The 20,621-nt window shown below is 49.4% G+C and overlaps 1 protein-coding gene across 1 annotated transcript in view; it reads right to left on the reverse strand.

Moving 5' to 3' along the window:
• Window positions 1-3,119: 3,119 nt before the first annotated feature.
• Window positions 3,120-20,621, reverse strand: part of KIAA1755 — a gene marked incomplete at both ends in the record, with an annotated part of 50,147 nt that continues 32,645 nt past the window's right edge. Inside the window, 6 exons of the mRNA XM_079719097.1 lie at window positions 3,120-3,821; window positions 7,510-7,728; window positions 8,379-8,501; window positions 9,775-9,913; window positions 12,612-12,760; window positions 13,616-13,714. Of these exons, the coding sequence (XP_079575223.1) occupies window positions 3,120-3,821; window positions 7,510-7,728; window positions 8,379-8,501; window positions 9,775-9,913; window positions 12,612-12,760; window positions 13,616-13,714 (1,431 nt within the window). The remainder of the gene's footprint in view (window positions 3,822-7,509; window positions 7,729-8,378; window positions 8,502-9,774; window positions 9,914-12,611; window positions 12,761-13,615; window positions 13,715-20,621) is intronic.

Here is a 20,621-nt window from a genome sequence, read left to right on the forward strand (position 1 = left end):
TGGCTGACATCTGCTCTCCTGGATTAGGCATGGACAAGAACTAGGTCCAGATTTTGAGGTTTCCCCTTCTCTAGTCATTCCTTTCCTTGCTGTGTGACCTTGGGCCAGTCCCCTCCCCTCTCCAGTCCTCAGTCTTCTCATCTGTAAAATGGAGACATCCTACAGTGTGACTTTTTGTGCCCTCAGGGTTGTAGGGAATATTGGATGAAGAAATGTATGGACAAAAAAATACACCATAAACTGTAAAGTGCCTAAACTACAATTTGGGTTCAGTCCTACCACTGCCCCAGTGGGTTTCTCAGACTTTACAAGATGGCCACCCCTCTGGAGAGGAAGAGGCCTGGTGTGGAGCTCAGAGATCCCAGGATCTTATTATCCTGGCCCAGCAGGCTTGACAAACCCATTGGACAGATGGGAAAACTGAGAGGTGGCCATCTGCTCAGAATCACCAGGCTATTAAGCCTGGATTCAAAGGCTGGCCTCTCTGATTCCAAAGACAAGAAAGATCCTTATCCATTCAATGACCTGATTGTACAGATAGGGTAAACCAAGGGCCAGAAAGGGGAAGCAACCTGCCCAGGGTCACACAGGCAGCTGGCAGCAGGGCGGAAGTGTCACGTGAGGTCCCTAACTCCCAGGCCATGCTCCTCCTATCACCTCTTGCCCACCAACCCCTGGAGCTTGAAAAGCAGTTTCCTCCTCAGTAAAATGGGGTGAAACTAGTATTGGCTTCATTGGATTGTTGTGAACATTTCAACAAGCCCCACAAAGCTTTTAAAGGGCTTAGCACCAAGTCAGGCACAAAGAAAATGCAGACTAAATGTTGGCTAGTAATATTATTATTCATTATTATATTTCATTTCTGCATCCCCTTCTCCCCTTTGGGCTGCTGTGAGTAGACAAGTTGTGGGCGTTCGGCTCTTTCTGGAGACAGAGGGATGTACAAGATGGCTTTGGGGGCCCCTCCCTCCCAAGGATTCTTGTATTATCCATACCCCTCCTCAGCCCCCCTGAGCACTAGCCATAGCTGTAGTCTCTCAGAAGTCAGTTTTCATCCTTGCACCCCGGGTACCCTGGCTCCCTGCCTGTGGTCCCTACTGGCTGGATGCTGTTGTTATGGCAACAGCATTTTAAGAGCCTTTGGCCCCCTTCTGAGGCAACAGGCCTGGATGGAGATGGACTGATCAAATGCCTCCTGCATCCTCAGGCCTGTCTGGACAGAAGGCAGGAGACTGGAATGCAAGAATCAGAGCTGGCTTGGGGTGGGGGTTGGGGGCGGCTCAGGCCTCAGCCCCAAGGGTTTCCCAACAGCACCCCACCTCACTGTGTTGCATGAGCACTTGGTTACACGTGCAGACTCCAGCCACCCCTGCCCCAAGGGTCTGGTTTTAACTATCTGGGGTGAGATCCCCTAAGACACTGCCTTTGATCAGCTCTGCTCGTGGTTCTGAGGCAGACAGGCCCCAGACCACTCTTGATGAAATCTTGAGTCCTGGAAGATTCCCGAAGGTATTTTGGGCATTGAGGTTTGTGTGGCTCTCTCTGCTGAGATTACTCTTTTTTTAAATAATTTTTTTAAAATTTACTTATTTTTGGCTGAGTTGGGTCTTCGTTGCTGCGCACGGGCTTTCTCTAGTTGTGGCGAGAGGGGGCTACTCTTCGTTGCAGTGTGTGGGCTTCTCATCGTGGTGGCCTCTCTTGTGGCGAAGCATGGGCTCTAGGCGCACAGGCTTCAGTTGTTGTGGCGCATGGGCTCAGTGGTTGTGGCTTGCAGGCCCTAGAGCGCAGGGTCAGTAGTTGTGGCGCACAGGTTTAGTTGCTCCGCGGCATGTGGGATCTTCCCAGACCAGGGCTTGAACCCATGTCCCCTGCATTGGCAGGCAGATGCTTAACCACTGCGCCACCAGGGAAGCCCAAGATTACCCTTGAGAAACCCTGTTTGTCCTCCCAGGCCCACTCCAGTCCTGCCTCCCTCTCCTTCCACAGCCTCATCTTGTGGGAGGATGTGCACCCCACCCTCTTCCTGGAGCCAGGAAAATTCCAGGGCTGGGCTACCAGAGGCCATCTTGGTGATGCATCCTAGGGCAGAGATGGGTGCACATTCTCAGGATAATGACATTCAGGGGAGGCGCTAGCCATGGTCACTCTGGGCTATCTTCTAGATGCTCTATCTGAAATCAGAGCATCTCAAGCCTCTTCTCACTGTCCTCCCGCACCACCTGCTGGATGGGGACAAGGCTCCCTAACCTCCAGCCCCAACCATAGCAGAACCCAATGACGCCAGGCACCAGAGGCTGTGCCTAAAGACAGGTCGGGCTTGGAGGTGGGTCTGAGGAGCTGTGGTGGGGAGGGGAAGAAGGCAGAGATCATGGGAGAGGGAGGTGGTCCTCTCTGGGGTTCCTTGAACTTGAGACTGATGCTCATGTCTGCTGGAGAAGCCAAGTGACAGAGTAGAGGTGCAGCAGACAGTCCCCCTCCCTTACCCCTTCCTTGTGCACTAACTGGCCTCCAGCAGGTGATTCTCTTTGCCCGAGCCCAGTGGCGTCAGTGGATAAATTACATGTGGTCATTCACTTGACAGCACCCCCTTTATTCCCTTCCCAGACTCGCTCCCCCGCTCCTCCGCCAAATAAATGCGCACTCGAATCCTTGTGTGGTCTGTTTCGTAGGCCCCTAAGACAAGAAGCCACTCCCCCAATCTCCCCACCCTCGGTTCTATTATGAGGGCAACTTTGTCCCTTGTGCCCCAAGGGGAAGCTTACATACCCCTGAACCCCAGGTAGGGATCTGGCCTGCCTAGGTCGGAGATCTCTGGAAGGATCTGTACCAACAGCTCTTTCCATGATGAGACTCCAGGGTTTTGGAGCCCATCTCACACTCTTCCGCGTCCTGCCCTGCCCTCCCCTGCCCTCTCACTATTCTGAATGTGAGAGTCGCATCTTCCCAGAGCTTCCTGGGGCCGGGAGCAGGCGTGAGTTCTTATCCACCGAGCACGGGCCAAACTCAGTAGCCACGTCCTGACGGATGGTCCAGGGCTCCCCAGCTCTGTCTTTAGCTGGGCCCCACCCAAACCCTACCCATCCCTGCCGGAGCCTGGTGTGATTGACGGGAACTCCCAGCTAGAGGGATGCAGGGGGACTTGTGTGGGGTGAGTCCTCCAGAGACGTCTGTGAGTCCATCCCCTCCGAGGAGAAGCTGCCCGCAGTGGGCCGGGGGATCTGACTCTGCCTGGGGAGCCGCTGCCAGGAGAGGAGGGTGGTGAGAAAACGCTCAGGGGCAGGATCCAGGGGCCCATGCGGGCTTCTGCCTTCATCAGCTTCAAAAGCCTGGCCAGCTTCCTGGGGTGGAGGGGCTGCTTGGAAATTTCTGTTCTGTACACGTCCGGGGGTCCAAGGAGGCCAACAGGATTTTGGCGAATGATCCAGACCCAGTGAGTCCTGGAGGGGCAGGTCCCATCTTCCCTTGTAAGTGACTTCTCCATTCAGGTCCTGGCCCTCGGCGGCCGCCCCTCTGAGTTCCCGGCCCGCCGGGTGGGACGGGGGACCTGCCGGGCGTGGACAGTGGGCCAGTGCCTTCTTCAGGAGGGTCTGGATCTCCTCGTGCCTCTCTCGGGCCTCCTCCCACAGGTCCTGGCCCAGGCCCTCCCAGCTCAGAGAGGCCACCTGCAGCCGCATGGCCGTGAGCTTCTCAGCAGGGAACTCGGACGTCAGGCGCTGCAGGTAGCGGTGGAGGCGGCGCTGGTCCCCAGGGCTGGCCCTTTGGGCCTTGCCCAGCCTGAGCTGGGCCATCAGGTCCTGGCAGTCCATGTGGAACCAGGTCATCTGGGAGACAAGAAGAGAGGGGGATGGGGGTTCCATGAGGCCAGGGATATGCCTCTCTGAGCCAAGAGGAGGCTTAAAGAATAAATATAGCTAGACTGAATTAATACAAAAATGTCCAATCAGTGTTAGGGCCTCTCTTAGCACAGCTGTGATTTTCTCCACTGCTGATGACGACAATATTTCCCTTTCTTCCCCAGGGAACACCACCCTCCGTTACCCACCGGGAAACAGTCCCCAGCACCCTTGGGATCTTCAGGCACAGTCTTACAGACTTAGGGGCCAGCAAGGACTCACCCCTCTCTGGGGCTCAGTTTCCCCCTCAGTAAAGTAGAGGTTGTGATACATAATCCGGAAAATTTGAGTGCCGAAAATTTGGATTCTCAGATTGTATGAACCCCTCATAAGTGGTGCTGAGGGAGGAGTCTGGCTAATATTTATTGAACACTGACTGTTTGCCAGGCTCTGTGCATCTCATGTAGGATCACACTGAACCAGCAGCCCATTTTACAGAGGAGGAAACTGAGGCTCACACACGTGAAATCACTTGTCCCAGGTCACACTGCAAGTCAGGGAGGAGCTGGGATTCAAACTCAGCTCTGACCAGCCCTCAAGAGGGTATCTTCCAAGCACCTCCTTGCACAGGAGAAACTGGCCCAGGCAGGGCCCTGCCCTTGCAGTCACACAGTGAGACTGTCAGCCAGCCCAGGCCCGGAGGCCCCCTCGCTCTGGCCGGGCCTCTGCCACATTTTAGGATCCTGCCTGTCCCCACTTCACCCACAAAATGTCTGCAGGCTGCAAAGGAGCCAACATGTTCCCAGCAGCTCGTGAAAAACATCATCTTTCTCTCCATTAATTTAGAAGCAAGCTGTTAGGTAGTGGGGATTGGAGAACAATTTTCTCCGAGGAAACCATCTTTCCGCGGATTAAGGGAACTTGTCTTTAGATAAATGGCTTCATATTTGTAGAAGCACATTGAGCTCATGGCTGGGAAAGGGCTCCATAAATCTCCGTTAGCGACACAATCGTGTTATTATTATTTAGTGCCAAAGCTGCCGCGTGCCTACTCTCCACCTGGGGCCGAGCCCAGCACTGAGCTGTCCTGTCTGTCCGTCTGTCCGTCTGTCTGGGACCAGATATTCCAGGCCAAGCTGGACAGAGGCGGAGAACACCTCAGAAGTCACCTTACCCCACCCCTTGCTGTGTGGATTAAAATTCAGGGCCAGAGAGGAGAAGGGGCTGTCGAGGGGAAGAGCTTTCCAGGCTGAGGGAACAGCCAGTGCAAAGGCCTCAGTGCTGGAGCCAGTTTGCTTTCTCCAGGGAAGGCTGATGGGGCTGAAATCAGCTAAAATTAGTAAACAAGGGAGAGAAGCTTCCAGATCCCCTTAACCCATGAGGCATTACTCCTCCTACCACTACTACTAATGACAATAATAATATCGGTGTTAAAAATAATAATTCCAGATTTGAGCAAAGTCGGGTGTAGGGGCGGGGGGAGGGGTTACTTACGTTTAATTTAATTCTCACTTCTCTGCACTAGAGCCAGATGACCTGGGTTTGAATCTCAACTATGCCACTTCCTAGCTGTGTGACCCTGGGTAAGTGACTTGATTTCTCTGTGTTTCCTGCCTCACAGGGTTGGAGTGACCATAAAACCATATGTGAAATGACTAGAACAGGGCCTGCAGACAATAAGAACTCTGTACCTAAGCATTGGTTATTATTATTATCATCGTTCTTCTTCTTTCTTTCTTTTTTTTTTTTTTTTGCGGTTTGCGGGCCTCTCATTGTTGTGGCCTCTCCCATTGTGGAGCACAGGCTCCGGACGCGCAGGCTCAGCGGCCATGGCTCACAGGCCTAGCCACTCCGCGGCACGCGGGATCCTCCCGGACCGGGGCATGAACCCGTGTCCCCTGCATCGACAGGCGGATTCTCAACCACTGTGCCACCAGGGAAGCCCCATCATTATTCTTGACAAGGAGCTGAGGCCCAGAGCAGTGAAGGCCACTGTTGAGATCACAGAGCCCATGCAGGCCTATCCCTGACTAAGTCTCAGATCCTGCTGCTGTCTCGCTCTCTAACTTCTGAACAGCTGGGCGCGGGGGATCCCTTCGCTGCCTCTGCCCACATCTACCTCCCTTGCCTGAGGGAGACAGAGAGTGGCCTGTCCTTCCAGTGCCCCAGGTGTGAATTGACCGAGTCCCTCCCGCTGCCCCCGAAGCATCTGCGTTCTTGGTGCCCTGTGTGCTGGGCTGGCCTGACAGCTGGGAGGCTGGGGTCAGGCCCTTCCCATGCTCCATCGTCAGTGGCCATTGCGAGGGGCAGCTGAGGGCACTGGGCCCAGGCCAGAGGTGTGGGTTCTTCTCTCATCTGGGTTACAGCTCTCTCAGGCTGCTCCCTTGCTCCCCCTGGGCCTCAGTTTCCCCATCAGAAAAACGAGGGATTTGGCTAAATGGATTTAAGAGGGGCGGGGGCTCGGAAGTCAAATCCTGCTTGACCAACTGGGCTAGGGGATGTTGAGAAAGCCACTTTCCTCTTTGGACCTCAGTTTCCTCATCTGTAAAATGGAAACAATGTTGGTGCCCCTCCCTCACAAAGATACGATGAGAATTAAATCGGGCAAGGTATGCAAAGTGCTTTTAGGAGGGTCTGGCGTGGTGAACACAGTCAATAATGTGGGCTACCCCATAATAGTCATCTAACCCTCATCACCATCGTCATCACGTCTGCTTGGACACAAGAACTGCTTGTCATTTCCCTCCCCTTTGGAGAAGAACATAGCACATGGACACATCTGGGTTCAAATTCCAGCTCTTCTTTTCTCTAGCCGTGTGGCCTTGGGCAAGATGCTGCTCCTCTCTGGGCCCTCAGTTTCCTCATCTGTACAATGGAGCTGGTCAACCTTGCCACACTGGGTTCCAAGAGATGACAGATGCAAAGTAACGGAGTTATTCTTGCTTCCTAACTCACCTCTGCCCGTGTCCCCGACTCTTGCCCCAGTAGCCCTAGCCCCTCCTCCTCCCTCCTGGCCAAACGCTGGGTTCCTGGTGAGGACTGAGGCCTCTGTTCTGAGGATGCTCAGAGCAGCCTCTGGGCCCACCCTCAGCCAGCTGTCCCTTCCTTCCTCCCCCAGCTGTCCCCTCCAACCCATCTGTGCAGGGCAAGGTGGGGCATGGGAAAGAGCACAAGAATGGTGCCATGGCTTGCTGTGTGACCTTGGCTAAGTGATGGCACGTCTCTGATCCTGTTTCCCTAACACTGCAATAGAGGGGTGGGACGAGATCAAGGTTCTGAGCCTGGTCCTGACCCTGTGAAGTTGCCTGCAGAGGTCTATGTGTGGAGGGAAAGTCTATGGCTTCGATCAGATTCTCAGAAATCCCCAGGATCCTTCCCCTAATCCCAACGTTTAAGAAGCAGGTGATTTCCTTTGAGAGATGATATCCGGGTCACTGGGAGACTGCCTGTGTAGTGGGACAAGCTGGGGTCAGGGATTAGCTGGACCTGGTTTAAGGAGGGTAACTTAACCTTGCAAACCTTGTTTCCCTTCTGGAAAATGCAGGTAATGCGTTTTCCCCCTCACGGGGACTATGGAATGAAAAGAGCCTAGTGCTGTGTCTAGGCTGTTCCCTGCCCCCACCCTATATCCTAGGTGTTGGGAGGGGAGTCTATGCAGGTGGGCCGCCAGGCTCACCTTCTTGCAGAAGTGGTGGAGGTGGAGCAGCGTCTCCAGGTCTGTGCGTTGCCGTTCGGCTGCCATGTAGAAGTGGGTCAGCTTAGCCTGGAAGGCCCGCTGGGTGAAGGTGAAGCCTGCCAGCTCCGGGAGCTCTGTTCCTCCCGCCTCCCTGGCCCTGGCTGCAGATCCCAGCTGGGCCGCCTGCTTGCACAGCTCCAGGCCACGGCGGTACTGGGCCTGAGCAGGGAGGGGAGGGGTGTCTACTCAGCTCCAGCCTTACTACCGGGTTATGAGACTTCCTGAGCCTCAGTTTCCTCATCTATAAAATGGGAACCCAGGGTTTACTTTGCCTGCTGGGATTCTGCTTAGCGTCACCCTCTTCTGGCAAAATTCTCCAACCCCAGAGTCTGGGTTACAGGCTCCTCATCTGTGTCCCCACAGTTCTCCCTTTCTGGCTATTTCCCTGTTGCCCCCAGCCCCTCATCTTGTCTCCGCCCTCCACTGGCCTGGAAGTTCACCGAGGGCTGAAACAGAGGCTGAATCACACTGTGCCCCAGGACCCAGCAAATCAAGGATGCAGATTCTCTCCCCCCACCCCAGCTCTCTGAGGCTGACTCAGTAGGGCTAGGGTGGGACCCTGGAATGTGTATTTTAAGAAACCCTCCAGGCATTCTGAGATGGGTCATCTTTGCACTTGGTAGTCAGGGAAGACTTCCTGGAGGAGACAATATCTAAGCTGAATGTTTTGTGTTCCAAGTTGCTCTCCTCACTGTCTTGGGAAGCTTTCTTCCACTTTCCCGCCTCCGCAACTTTTCCCCAGCAGTGCCACCCCCATATCCTGCCCTCTCTATCTGCTCCCACTGCCCCCCTCAGTTTTAGAAACACACCGCAGCCTGAAGGAAGAAGTCCTCAAACTCTGCGTGGGCTTTCTCCACTGTCTCCAAGCTTCCGTCCTTGGGGGTCAGCACTTGCAGGCACTGGCTTCCTTCCTGCTCCATCCAGTTGCTGACCTGGGGCAAGGGAGGGAGGTTTGGACATGAGGGGCTGCTGAGGAGACATCCTTAGGCCAGTTCGCCGCCCTCCTGGGAAGCTGAAGTCTTGGCCTCAGTCATCTGGGGGCTGGGCCTATGCCACCGGCCTGGACTGAAACCCTCCCAACTCTGGGGAGGAGAAGAGACAGCTTGGGGTGGGGGTGGGGCGTGGTTCACACCATCCAAACAGCGCCAGAGGAAGGTGCACGGACCTGCCATGAACTCCCTGTGTGAACTGCGCAAGTCCCTTCCCCTTCCTGGGCTTCAGTTTATTCAGTGGCAAAATGGGGTAGACGTGAGGATTCAAGGAAGGACAGAGGGGATAAAATGGCTCTCGATCCCATAATCAGGAGTCTTCTTCGTATTCTGGGGTGTCTTAAAAGAGCATCACCCACTTTATCCTCACAAAGCCCCATGCGGCAGGCACTAATATTATCCCCCATTGAACAGGTGAGGAAACCGAGGCACTGAATAGTTAAATTCCTTGTCTAGGGTCACACCGCTAGTAAGTGCTAGAGCCAGCATTGGAACCAGGCCGTCTGGTTCCAGGCACACTGTGTCCCACGGCCCAGAGCATGAAGGGATGCGTTGGTTCTAGGCATCAACAGCTGGACAGAGTGGTGCCAGGTGTGGGCTCCAGGATCAGATCCCTAGGTGTGCGACCACGGGCAGATGACATAATGTCTCCCAGTCTCAGTTTCCTTATCGATGAGTAGGAGAAATCCTAGCATCTTCCCCACATCACTGGTAAGGGATGCGGTTGGAAAGCAGTGATGGACACAAAGGCTCTGGCCCAGGGCTTGGCGCAAAGTTGGTGTTTAAGAAATGCAGCTTCTGGGGCTCCCCTGGTGGCGCAGTGGTTGGGAGTCCGCCTGTCGATGCAGGGGACACGGGTTCGTGCCCCGGTCTGGGAGGATCCCACATGCCGCGGAGAGGCTGGGCCCGTGAGCCATGGCCGCTGAGCCTGCGCGTCTGGAGCCTGTGCTCCGCAACGGGAGAGGCCACAGCAGTGAGAGGCCCGCATATCGCAAAAAAAAAAAAAAAAAAAAAAAAAAAAAAAAAAAAAGAAATGCAGCTTCTGGAGTTATGTCTTCACCTATCAAGCACTATGGAGTGCATGTCATGTGCTCCAAGAATGCCTGCCTCCTGTCGTTTTACCAGAGCAAAGCGCCTGGCTGGGGTGGGGCCTGGAGAGGCAGGAGCCGCCCACCCCCCCTCACGTCCCAGGGCCAGCCTCCTCCTCCTCTCTCACCTGGTGGATGGCAGCTTCCAGGCGGCCCAGGCGGACGCGGAGCTCCAGCCTCCTCAGGAGGTGGTTGGACACAGTGACGAGGACATGCAGCTGTTCATCCACGAGGCTGTACAGGGCAGCAGCTTCGGCCAGATGGCTCCTGGGAGGCCGAGGAGTGTGAGAGAAAACCCAAGATGCTGACCCCCTGCCCTGGAGCCCCAGCACTCCTGCCCAGCATAGGCATGCCTCCCCAGCTCCCACCAGCTCTGTGGCCCTGGCCTGGGTATTTCAGCTGCTGACTTGCTGTGTGAGCTTGGGCAGGTCCCTACACCTCTCCGGGCCTCAGCCTTGGCCTTCCGTGGGACTGGGAGGACCAGAGGACACAGCGAGAAACCAAATGACCCTCCCTTTCCCCAGGAGGGTAGGAACCGAGCTGGAGAGACCTAGGTTCAAATCCCAGCCTTGCTACATTCTAGGAACAGAACCTTGTGCAAATTTCTCAACCTTTCTGTCTCCGTTTCTTCAGCTATAAAAAATGGGGATAACAGAACCCATTTCACAGGGGGGTTGTGAGAATTAAATGATCTAACCCCTTGGCTCTCAACCCTGGCAACACAATTAGAACCTGCTCTGGGAGCTTTAAAAATCTCAATGCCCAGGCCCCTCCCCGACCCACCGGAGTCCTGCTCAGAGAGTGGCCTGGACTTCAGCGCTTTCCAAAGCTCCTCAGGCAAACCCGCCCTCACGCACTCAAAACACTTAACACAGTGCCTGGCCCACGGTGCTGTTAGCGCTTGTTATTTCTTTTTTTTTTTAATTAATTTTTATTGGAGTGTAGCTGACTTAAAATGTTGCATTAGTTTCTGCTGTACAGCAAAGTGAATCAGTTATACATATACATATATCTACTCTTTTTAAGATTCTTTTCCCATATAGGTCATTACAGAGTATTGAGCAGAGGTCCCTGTGCTATACAGTAGGTTCTTATTAGTTGTCTATTTTATATACAGTCGTGTGTATATGTCAAGCCCGATTTCCCAATTTATCCCTGCCCCCCCTTCCCCCTGGTAACCACAGGTTTATTTTCTACTTCTGTGACTCTATTTCTGTTTTGTAAATAAGTTCATTTGCTTATGTGGAATCTAAAAAAATGGTACGAATGAACTTATTTACAAAGCGCTTGTTATTTCAATTGTAATGATGACAAGTGGCTGTAACACACCTCTCCACTCTGGCCTCTATTTTACAGATAGGAAAACATTTACACTTAGGAAAACTGATCCTCCAGAGAGAGGTTCTGACTCACACACATGGCAGTCTGAATTGGAACTCAGCCCACGCCCTTTTCTGCACATGATTTAAAAAAATGATCAAAGCCAGCAAGACATAAATGAAGGGGTGCAGATGGGATTTCAGGAGAAACTTGGGTGAAGGGAGGAATCTCAGGGCTTTCCCAACACCCCTCAAATCCCACCCCACCCTCCTCTGCCCTTGGGGTCCTTTAGAAGGAAAAGGAAAAAGAGGAGATGGAAGGAGAGCCCGTTTTCCTGGAGGGAGCCTTGCCCTAAGCCTCCTTATCTGACTGTAGCTTCCCACAGGTCACTGCCCTCCCATGGAAGGGGTGAGCACCCAGGGTGCATTAACGGGATGGAAAATGCCAGTCTGTCTGGCAAAGGGAGGGAGAAACGGGCGGGCAGGCAGGAGCTGCCTGAGAAACACGCAGCGGCTCACGTGGGACCACAGCGCCCCCTGGTGGAGCTGCTGGTGGCCAACGGTCTGGAGGGGCCTATGTTGGACCAAAGGGGCTTGGGGGCCCAGTCAGTGAGGCAGGGGCATGCTGGGAAAGGCAGTGCCAGCCCCACCAGGCTGTGTGAGGGGTAGTGAGGACAACTCCACACCGAGCACCAGGGTCCACTGCTGCCCAGCGCTCACATCAGCATGAATCTCTCTGTGGGCAGAGCTCAGGGTGGTGTGTTCAAGATTCTGGGCTAGGCTGCCTGGGTTCAAGTCTCAGCCCCACCACATCCCAGCTGTGTGGCCCTGGGCAAGTCACTTAACCTCTCTCTGAACCTCAGGCTCCTCCACTGTAGAATGAGGATAACACTAGGAGCCCCTTCGTGGGTGGGAATTAACCACATTAATATTCTTAAAGCTCTCAGAACAATGCTGTGTTCATACTAAGTGCTATTGGGAGGAGGAGGTTAAATAAATTAAATGTTCTTGGATTATGCAAACTTTGTAATTGTGTTCATTCTAACAGAGATAAAATATATACAACGACCGGCTGATTTAATGACTGATTTGCACCTCTCCTCCACCCCACTCCTAAATTTAAGAAAATTGGTTCTTTCTAGGAATGCGTATTTCTTGCTCTGTGGTTCTGTGACCCTGGCACAGCACGAGGTTCCCCTGGCCTCTCCCACGAAGGGTAGGGCAGTGCAGGGGTTAGTGCTCAGCTGGTCTGGCTGTTACTTCCCTTCGCTTAGCCTCAGGTATTTATCAGCCAAATAGGAGGATATGAGACTCACATGGTCTTTTGAGGAATAAGAGGTGGGCTCTTAAAGGGGCTCAGCCCAGTGTCTGGGTCAGAGAGCGTCCTTGGTCCATGACAGTGACCAGAAATGGGGGTGCTGTCCTCTGATGCCTGGGCCGAGGAGGAGCAGCAGAGAAGGAACTTGCCAAGGTATAGGCTGGGGGCCTGTGATCAGGCCTCAGCCCAGGATATGGGCCCAGCAAACACCCCATCCTGGGCATCTTCAGAGCCCACCCTATGTGTCCCCTCAGCGAAGTGACCCCAGCCCCGAGTCCCAGCCTGGGGAACAGGATGGGGCGGGGAAGGAAAAGCCTGGTGTCCGTACCTGACGTCCGGGTTGAAGTTCAGCCTGCTGCCTTCCTGTCGCAGCCTGGCCAGGGTGGCTCCGCCTTCCTGCTGGAGGCCCAACAGGCCTGGGTCCCTCAGCACAGCCTCCATCAGCTCCTTGGACTTGCTCAGACACCTGGAGGCCTCCTGCCAGGGTAGGGAGGTAGTCTGAGGCTCAATCCCCACTTTCCTTCTATAACCTTCCAGGGCTCCCCACACCCCAATCACGCCTGACTCCCCCAGTTTGGCGTTCAAGGTTCTACAGAAAGTCTCTCCTTTCTACCTCTAAAACATCTCCGCAAGCCGAGCTTCCTCTCATCACCGTGGAAACCTCACTGGTCCAAGCACCTTCATCTCTTGCTGGGATGCCCATCCCAGCCTCTTCACTGATATCTCTGAGGCACTCTGGCTCCCCCTGCAGTCTGTTCTCTGAATGACAACCGGATGGATCTCAAAGTGCCAATCTGATCATCCCAGTGCCGCTGCTTAGAACTCTCCAGCGGCGTCTCTGCCCATTTAGAATCAAATCCCAACCCAACTCCTCCCTGATACAGCCCCGTGGATCCAGAAGATCCTCTCGTTCTATCCTCCCCTCCCCCACTCTGTTCCACACTGGCCTCCTTGCTCTTCCTGAACAGACCAAGCACAGACCAAGTCCCATGGCTCCGTCTCATCCTTCAAGGCTCAACTTCTATACCCTCCTTCCCCATTTTTCTCAATCTTACTTTCACAGCACTCAGCATCACTTGTAATGACATGTCCATTTCTGTTTATTTTTTAAATTATGACCTCTCGCACTGTACCATGAGCCCCATGAGGGCAGGGACAAGTCGATTTGCCCCAGGCTGGGTCTCCAGGCTGGGTCTCCAGGCCGTGACACATGGTGACTGCCCACTAAATATCGGTTGAGTGAATGAGTGAAAACAGAGCCCCTTCACTGAGCCCTTGGTTCATGAAATAAGGGATGTGGTGTGGTTTCCCCACCTCAGGCTCTTGTCTCACCTGCATCCCTCCAGGGGGGTCACCCTTCTCAAACTCCTTGATGGAAGCCTTTAGCAGCGAGGAGGCCTGGCGGAGGTCAGCAAGGAAAGGGTCCAGCTTCTGCAGGAAAGGAGGCAAGAGTGGGGATGTGAGCCTGGGCCGGTGAAGAGGGTGCCTCGCCCCTCCTCCCACCAGGAGGACACGCGGCGTGGTGGTTCTCAAACTTTAGCTGCATCAGAATCACCTGGAAAGTCAGTTAAAAAGCAGGCTGCTGAGCCTTCCTCCTGAGTTTCTGGTTTAGTTTCTCTGGGGTGGGTCCTGAGAGTGTGCATTTCTAACAGGTTCCCAGGTGACGCTGATGCTGCTGGTCCAGGGACCACAGTTTGAGAACCACTCATGCTGGGAATGAGAGAGAAAAAGAGAGAAGACAGGCCTGACCTACTCCCAGGCCTGTGGGAGAGGGAGTGGTAGGAGGGGGTGAGAGGGCAGGGGTAGAGGACATCCTCTCCGGGTCCCGCTTCAGCCCAGCTCCACCACTTACTAGCTCTGAGGCCTTGGGCAAGTTTCTTAACCTCTCTGTGCCTCTACTTCCTCTTCTGCAAAATGGGACCATTTCCCCATTTCCTCCCTTAGAGGCTTGTGGGAGGACTAAATGGGTTTATTTGTGTCAGGCACTTAGAATAGCACCGATACTCATCCTCATTATCAGTTTTATATGCTGGCTCTATAGGTAAGATTTCATTTAAAGGGAAGGTTTTAAAGCCAAAATATAGTTCAAAAGCCCCTGGATTCATTGGAGGCCTCTGGAGAGGGGAACTGGGGGCCTGTGGGACAAATAGGAAAAGAGACTTTTTCAGTATATACCCTTTTTTTTTTTTTTTATGCTTTTTTTTTTTTTTTATTAGTTTCTGCTTTATAACAAAGTGAATCAGTCATACATATACATCTGTTCCCACATCCCCTCCCTCATGCATCTCCCTCCCTCCCACCCTCCCCATCCCACCCCTCCAGGCGGTCACAAAGCACCGAGCTGATCTCCCTGTGCTCTGTGGCTGCTTCCCACTATCTATCTACCTTACGTTTGGTAGTGTATATATGTCCATGCCTCTCTTTCCCTTTGTCACAGCTTACCCTTCCCCTTCCCCATATCCTCAAGTCCATTCTCAAGTAGGTCTGTGTCTTTATTCCCGTTTTACCCCTAGGTTCTTCATGACATTTTTTTTTTTTTAATTCCATATATATGTGTTAGCATACGGTATTTGTCTTTCTCTTTCTGACTTACTTCACTCTGTATGACAGACTCTAGGTCTATCCACCTCATTACAAATAGCTCAGTTTCGTTTCTTTTTATGGCTGAGTAATATTCCATTGTATATATGTGCCACATCTTCTTTATCCATTCATCCGATGATGGACACTTAGGTTGTTTCCAGCTCCGGGCTATTGTGAATAGAGCTGCAATGAACATTTTGGTACATGTCTCTTTTTGAATTATGGTTTTCTCAGGGTATATGCCTAGTAGTGGGATTGCTGGGTCATATGGTAGTTCTATTTTTAGTTTTTTAAGGAACCTCCATACTGTTCTCCATAGTGGCTGTACCAATTCACATTCCCACCAGCAGTGCAAGAGTGTTCCCTTTTCTCCACACCCTCTCCAGCATTTATTGTTTCTAGATTTCTTGATGATGGCCATTCTGACTGGTGTGAGATGATATCTCATTGTAGTTTTGATTTGCATTTCTCTAATGATTAATGATGTTGAGCATTCTTTCATGTGTTTGTTGGCAGTCTGTATATCTTCTTTGGAGAAATGCCTATTTAAGTCTTCTGCCCATTTTTGGATTGGGTTGTTTGTTTTTTTGCTATTGAGCTGCATGAGCTGTTTATAAATTTTGGAGATTAATCCTTTGTCAGTTGCTTCATTTGCAAATATTTTCTCCCATTCTGAGGGTTGTCTTTTGGTCTTGTTTATGGTTTCCTTTGCTGTGCAAAAGCTTTGAAGTTTCATTAGGTCCCATTTGTTTATCTTTGTTTTTAGTTCCACTTCTCTAGGAGGTGGGTCCAAAAGGATCTTGCTGTGATTTATGTCATAGAGTGTTCTACCTATGTTTTCCTCTAAGAGTTTGATAGTTTCTGGCCTTACATTTAGGTCTTTAATCCATTTTGAGCTTATTTTTGTGTATGGTGTTAGGGAATGATCTAATCTCATACTTTTACATGTCCCTGTCCAGTTTTCCCAGCACCACTTATTGAAGAGGCTGTCCTTTCTCCACTGTACATTCCTGCCTCCTTTATCAAAGATAAGTTGGCCATATGTGCGTGGGTTTATCTCTGGGCTTTCTATCCTGATCCACTGATCTATCTTTCTGTTTTTATGCCAGTACCACACTGTCTTAATTACTGTAGCTTTGTAGTATAGTCTGAAGTCAGGCAGCCTGATTCCTCCAGCTCCGTTTTTCGTTCTCAAGATTGCTTTGGCTATTCGGGGTCTTTTGTTTTTCCAAACAAATTTTGAAATTTTTTGTTCTACTTCTGTGAAAAATGCCAGTGGTAGTTTGATAGGGATTGCATTGAATCTGTAGATTGCTTTGGGTAGTAGAGTCATTTTCACAATATTGATTCTTCCAATCCAGGAGCATGGTATATCTCTCCATCTATTTATATCATCTTTAATTTCTTTCATCAGTGTCTTATAATTTTCTGCATACAGGTCTTTTGTCTCCTTAGGTAGGTTTATTCCTAGATATTTTATTCTTTTGGTTGCAATGGTAAATGGGAGTGTTTTCTTGATTTCATTTTCAGATTTTTCATCATTAGTGTACAGGAATGCCAGAGATTTCTGTGCATTAATTTTGTATCCTGCTACTTTACCAAATTCATTGATTAGCTCTAGTAGTTTTTCGGTAGCATCTTTAGGATTCTCTATGTATAGTATCATGTCATCTGCAAACAGTGACAGCTTTACTTCTTCTTTTCCAATTTGGATTCCTTTTATTTCCTTTTCTTCTCTGATTGCTGTGGCTAAAACTTCCAAAACTAGGTTGAATAAGAGTGGTGAGAGTGGGCAGCCTTGTCTTGTTCCTGATCTTAGTGGAAATGGTTTCAGTTTTTCACCATTGAGGACAATGTTGGCTGTGGGTTTGTCATATATGGCCTTTATTATGTTGAGGAAAGTTCCCTCTATGCCTACTTTCTGCAGGGTTTTTATCATAAATGGGTGTTGAATTTTGTCGAAAGCTTTCTCTGCATCTATTGAGATGATCATATGGTTTTTCTCCTTCAACTTGTTAATATGCTGTATCACATTGATTGATTTGCGTATATTGAAGAATCCTTGCATTCCTGGAATAAACCCCACTTGATCATGGTGTATGATCCTTTTAATGTGCTGTTGGATTCTGTTTGCTAGTATTTTGTTGAGGATTTTTGCATCTATGTTCATCAGTGATATTGGCCTGTAGTTTTCTTTCTTTGTGACATCCTTGCCTGGTTTTGGTATCAAGGTGATGGTGGCCTCGTAGAATGAGTTTGGGAGTGTTCCTTCCTCTGACATTGTTTGGAAGAGTTTGAGAAGGATGGGTGTTAGCTCTTCTCTAAATGTTTGATAGAATTCGCCTGTGAAGCCATCTGGTCCTGGGCTTTTGTTTGATGGAAGATTTTTAATCACAGTTTCAATTTCAGTGCTTGTGATTGGTCTATTCATATTTTCTATTTCTTCCTGAGTCAGTCTTGGTAGGTTGTGCATTTCTAAGAATTTGTCCATTTCTTCCAGGTTGTCCATTTTATTGGCATAGAGTTGCTTATAGTAATCTCTCATGATCTTTTGTATTTCTGCAGTGTCAGTTGTTACTTCTCCTTTTTCATTTCTAATTCTACTGATTTGAGTCTTCTCCCTTCTTTTCTTGATGAGTCTGGCTAATGGTTTGTCAATTTTGTTTATCTTCTCAAAGAACCAGCTTTTAGTTTGGTTGATCTTTGCTATCGTTTCCTTCATTTCTTTTTCATTTATTTCTGATCTGATCTTTATGATTTCTTTCCTTCTGCTAACTTTGGGGGTTTTTTGTTCTTCTTTCTCTAATTGCTTTAGGTGCAGGGTCAGGTTGTTTACTCGAAATGTTTCCTGTTTCTTAAGGTGGGATTGTATTGCTATAAACTTCCCCCTTAGAACTGCTTTTGCTGCGTCCCATAGGTTTTGGGTCGTCGTGTCTCCATTGTCATTTGTTTCTAAGTATTTCTTAATTTCCTCTTTGATTTCTTCAGTGATCACTTCGTTATTGAGTAGTGTATTGTTTAGCCTCCATGTGTTTGTATTTTTTACAGATCTTTTCCTGTAATTGATGTCTAGTCTCATAGCATTGTGGTCGGAAAAGATACTTGATACAATTTCAATTTTCTTAAATTTACCAAGGCTTGATTTGTGACCCAAGATATGATCTATCCTGGAGAATGTTCCATGAGCACTTGAGAAAAATGTGTATTCTGTTGTTTTTGGGTGGAATGTCCTATAAATATCAATTAAGTCCATCTTGTTTAATGTATCATTTAAAGCTTGTGTTTCCTTATTTATTTTCATTTTGGATGATCTGTCCATTGGTGAAAGTGGGGTGTTAAAGTCCCCTACTATGATTGTGTTACTGTCGATTTCCCCTTTTATGGCTGTTAGTATTTGCCTTATGTATTGAGGTGCTCCTATGTTGGGTGCATAAATATTTACAATTGTTATATCTTCTTCTTGGATCGATCCCTTTATCGTTATGTAGTGTCCTTCTTTGTCTCTTCTAATAGTCTTTATTTTAAAGTCTATTTTGTCTGATATAAGAATTGCTACTCCAGCTTTCTTTTGATTTCCATTTGCATGGAATATCTTTTTCCATCCCCTTACTTTCAATCTGTATGTGTCTCTAGGTCTGAAGTGGGTCTCTTGTAGACAGCATATATATGGGTCTTGTTTTTGTATCCATTCAGCCACTCTGTGTCTTTTGGTGGGAGCATTTAGTCCATTTACATTTAAGGTAATTATTGATATGTATGTTCCTATTCCCATTTCCTTAATGGCTTTGGGTTCGTTATTGTAGGTATAGTCCTTCTGTTGTGTTTCTTGCCTAGAGAAGTTCCTTTAGCATTTGTTGTAAAGCTGGTTTGGTGGTGCTGAACTCTCTCAGCTTTTGCTTGTCTGTAAACGTTTTAATTTCTCCATCAAATCTGAATGAGATCCTTGCTGGGTAGAGTAATCTTGGTTGCAGGTTTCTCTCCTTCATCACTTTAATTATGTCCTGCCACTCCCTTCTGGCTTGTAGAGTTTCTGCTGAGAGATCAGCTGTTAACCTGATGGGGATTCCCTTGTGTGTTATTTGTTGTTTTTCCCTTGCTGCTTTTAATATGATTTCTTTGTGTTTAATTTTTGACAGTTTGATTAATATGTGTCTTGGCGTATTTCTTCTTGGATTTATTCTGTATGGGACTCTCTGTGCCTCCTGGACTTGATTAACTATTTCCTTTCCCATATTAGGGAAGTTTTCAACTATAATCTCTTCAAATATTTTCTCAGTCCCTTTCTTTTTCTCTTCTTCTTCTGGAACCCCTATAATTCGAATGTTGGTGCGTTTAATGTTGTCCCAGAGGTCTCTGAGACTGTCCTCTGTTCTTTTCATTCTTTTTTCTTTATTTTGCTCTGCATCAGTTATTTCCACTATTTTATCTTCCACCTCACTTATCCGTTCTTCTGCCTCAGTTATTCTGCTATTGATCCCATCTAGAGTATTTTTCATTTCATTTATTGTGTTTTTAATCAATGCTTGATTCATCTTTAGTTCTTCTAGGTCCTTGTTAACTGTTTCTTGCATATTGTCTATTCTATTTCCAAGATTTTGGATCTGGGAAATAGAATCTTGGATCAGCTTTACTATCATTATTCTGAATTCTTTTTCAGGTAGACTGCCTATTACCTCTTCATTTGTTAGGTCTGGTAGGTTTTTATCTTGCTCCTTCACCTGCTGTGTGTTTTTCTGCTTTCTCATTTTGCTTATGTTACTGTGTTTGGGGTCTCCTTTTTGCAGGCTGCAGATTCGTAGTTCCCGTTGTTTTTGGTGTCTGTCCCCCGTGGCTAAGGTTGTTTCAGTAGGTTGTGTAGGCTTCCTGGTGGGGGGGACTAATGCCTGTGTTCTGGTGGTTGAAGCTCGATCTTGTCTTTCTGGTGGACAGGTCCACGTCTGGTGGTGTGTTTTGGGGTGCCTGTGGCCTTATTATGTTTTTAGGTATCCTCTCTGCTAATGGGTGGGGTTGTGTTCCTGCCTTGCTAGTTGCTTGGCATAGGGTGACCAGCACTGTAGCTTGCTGGTCGTTGACTGAAGCTGGGTGCTGGTGTTGAGATGGAGATCCCTGGGAGATTTTCGCTGCTTGATATTATGTGGAGCTGGGAGGTCTCTTGTGGACCCGTGTCCTGAAGTTGGCTCTCCCACTTCAGAGGCACAGCACTAACTCCTGGCTGCAACACCAAGAGCCTTTCATCCACCCGGCTCAGAATAACAGTGAGAAAAAGTAGAAAGAAATAATTAGTAGAAGAAAGAAAGAGAGATTGAAAGAAAGGAAGAAGGGAAGTAAGGAAGGAAGGAAGGAAGAAAGAAAGAAAGGAGGGAGGGAGGAAGGATGGAAAGAAAGGAAAGAAAGGAGGGAGGGAGGGAGGAATGAAAGCAAAAGGAAGAGTGAATGGAAGAAGAGAGGGAGGGAGGGAGGAAGGAAAGAAAAAGAAAGTGGAAAGAAGAAGGGTGGGAGGGAGGGAGGGATGGAGGAAAGAAAAAGAAAGAAGGAAAGGAGGAGCGGAGGGAGGGAGGGAGGAAGGGAAGGGAGGAAAAAAAGAAAGAGCAGGTAAAGTAAAATAGAATAAAGTATGAAATATAGTAGCGTTATTAAAATTAAAAAGTAATTATTGAAAAAAAACACGGACCGAAAGAACCCTGGGACATATGGTGGAAGCAAAGCTATACAGAGAGAATCTTACACAGAAGATTACACATACACATTCACAAAA

The sequence above is a fragment of the Hyperoodon ampullatus genome (genome assembly GCF_949752795.1).
Source record: "Hyperoodon ampullatus genome assembly, chromosome: 14".
NCBI classification, from domain to species: Eukaryota; Metazoa; Chordata; class Mammalia; order Artiodactyla; family Ziphiidae; genus Hyperoodon; species Hyperoodon ampullatus.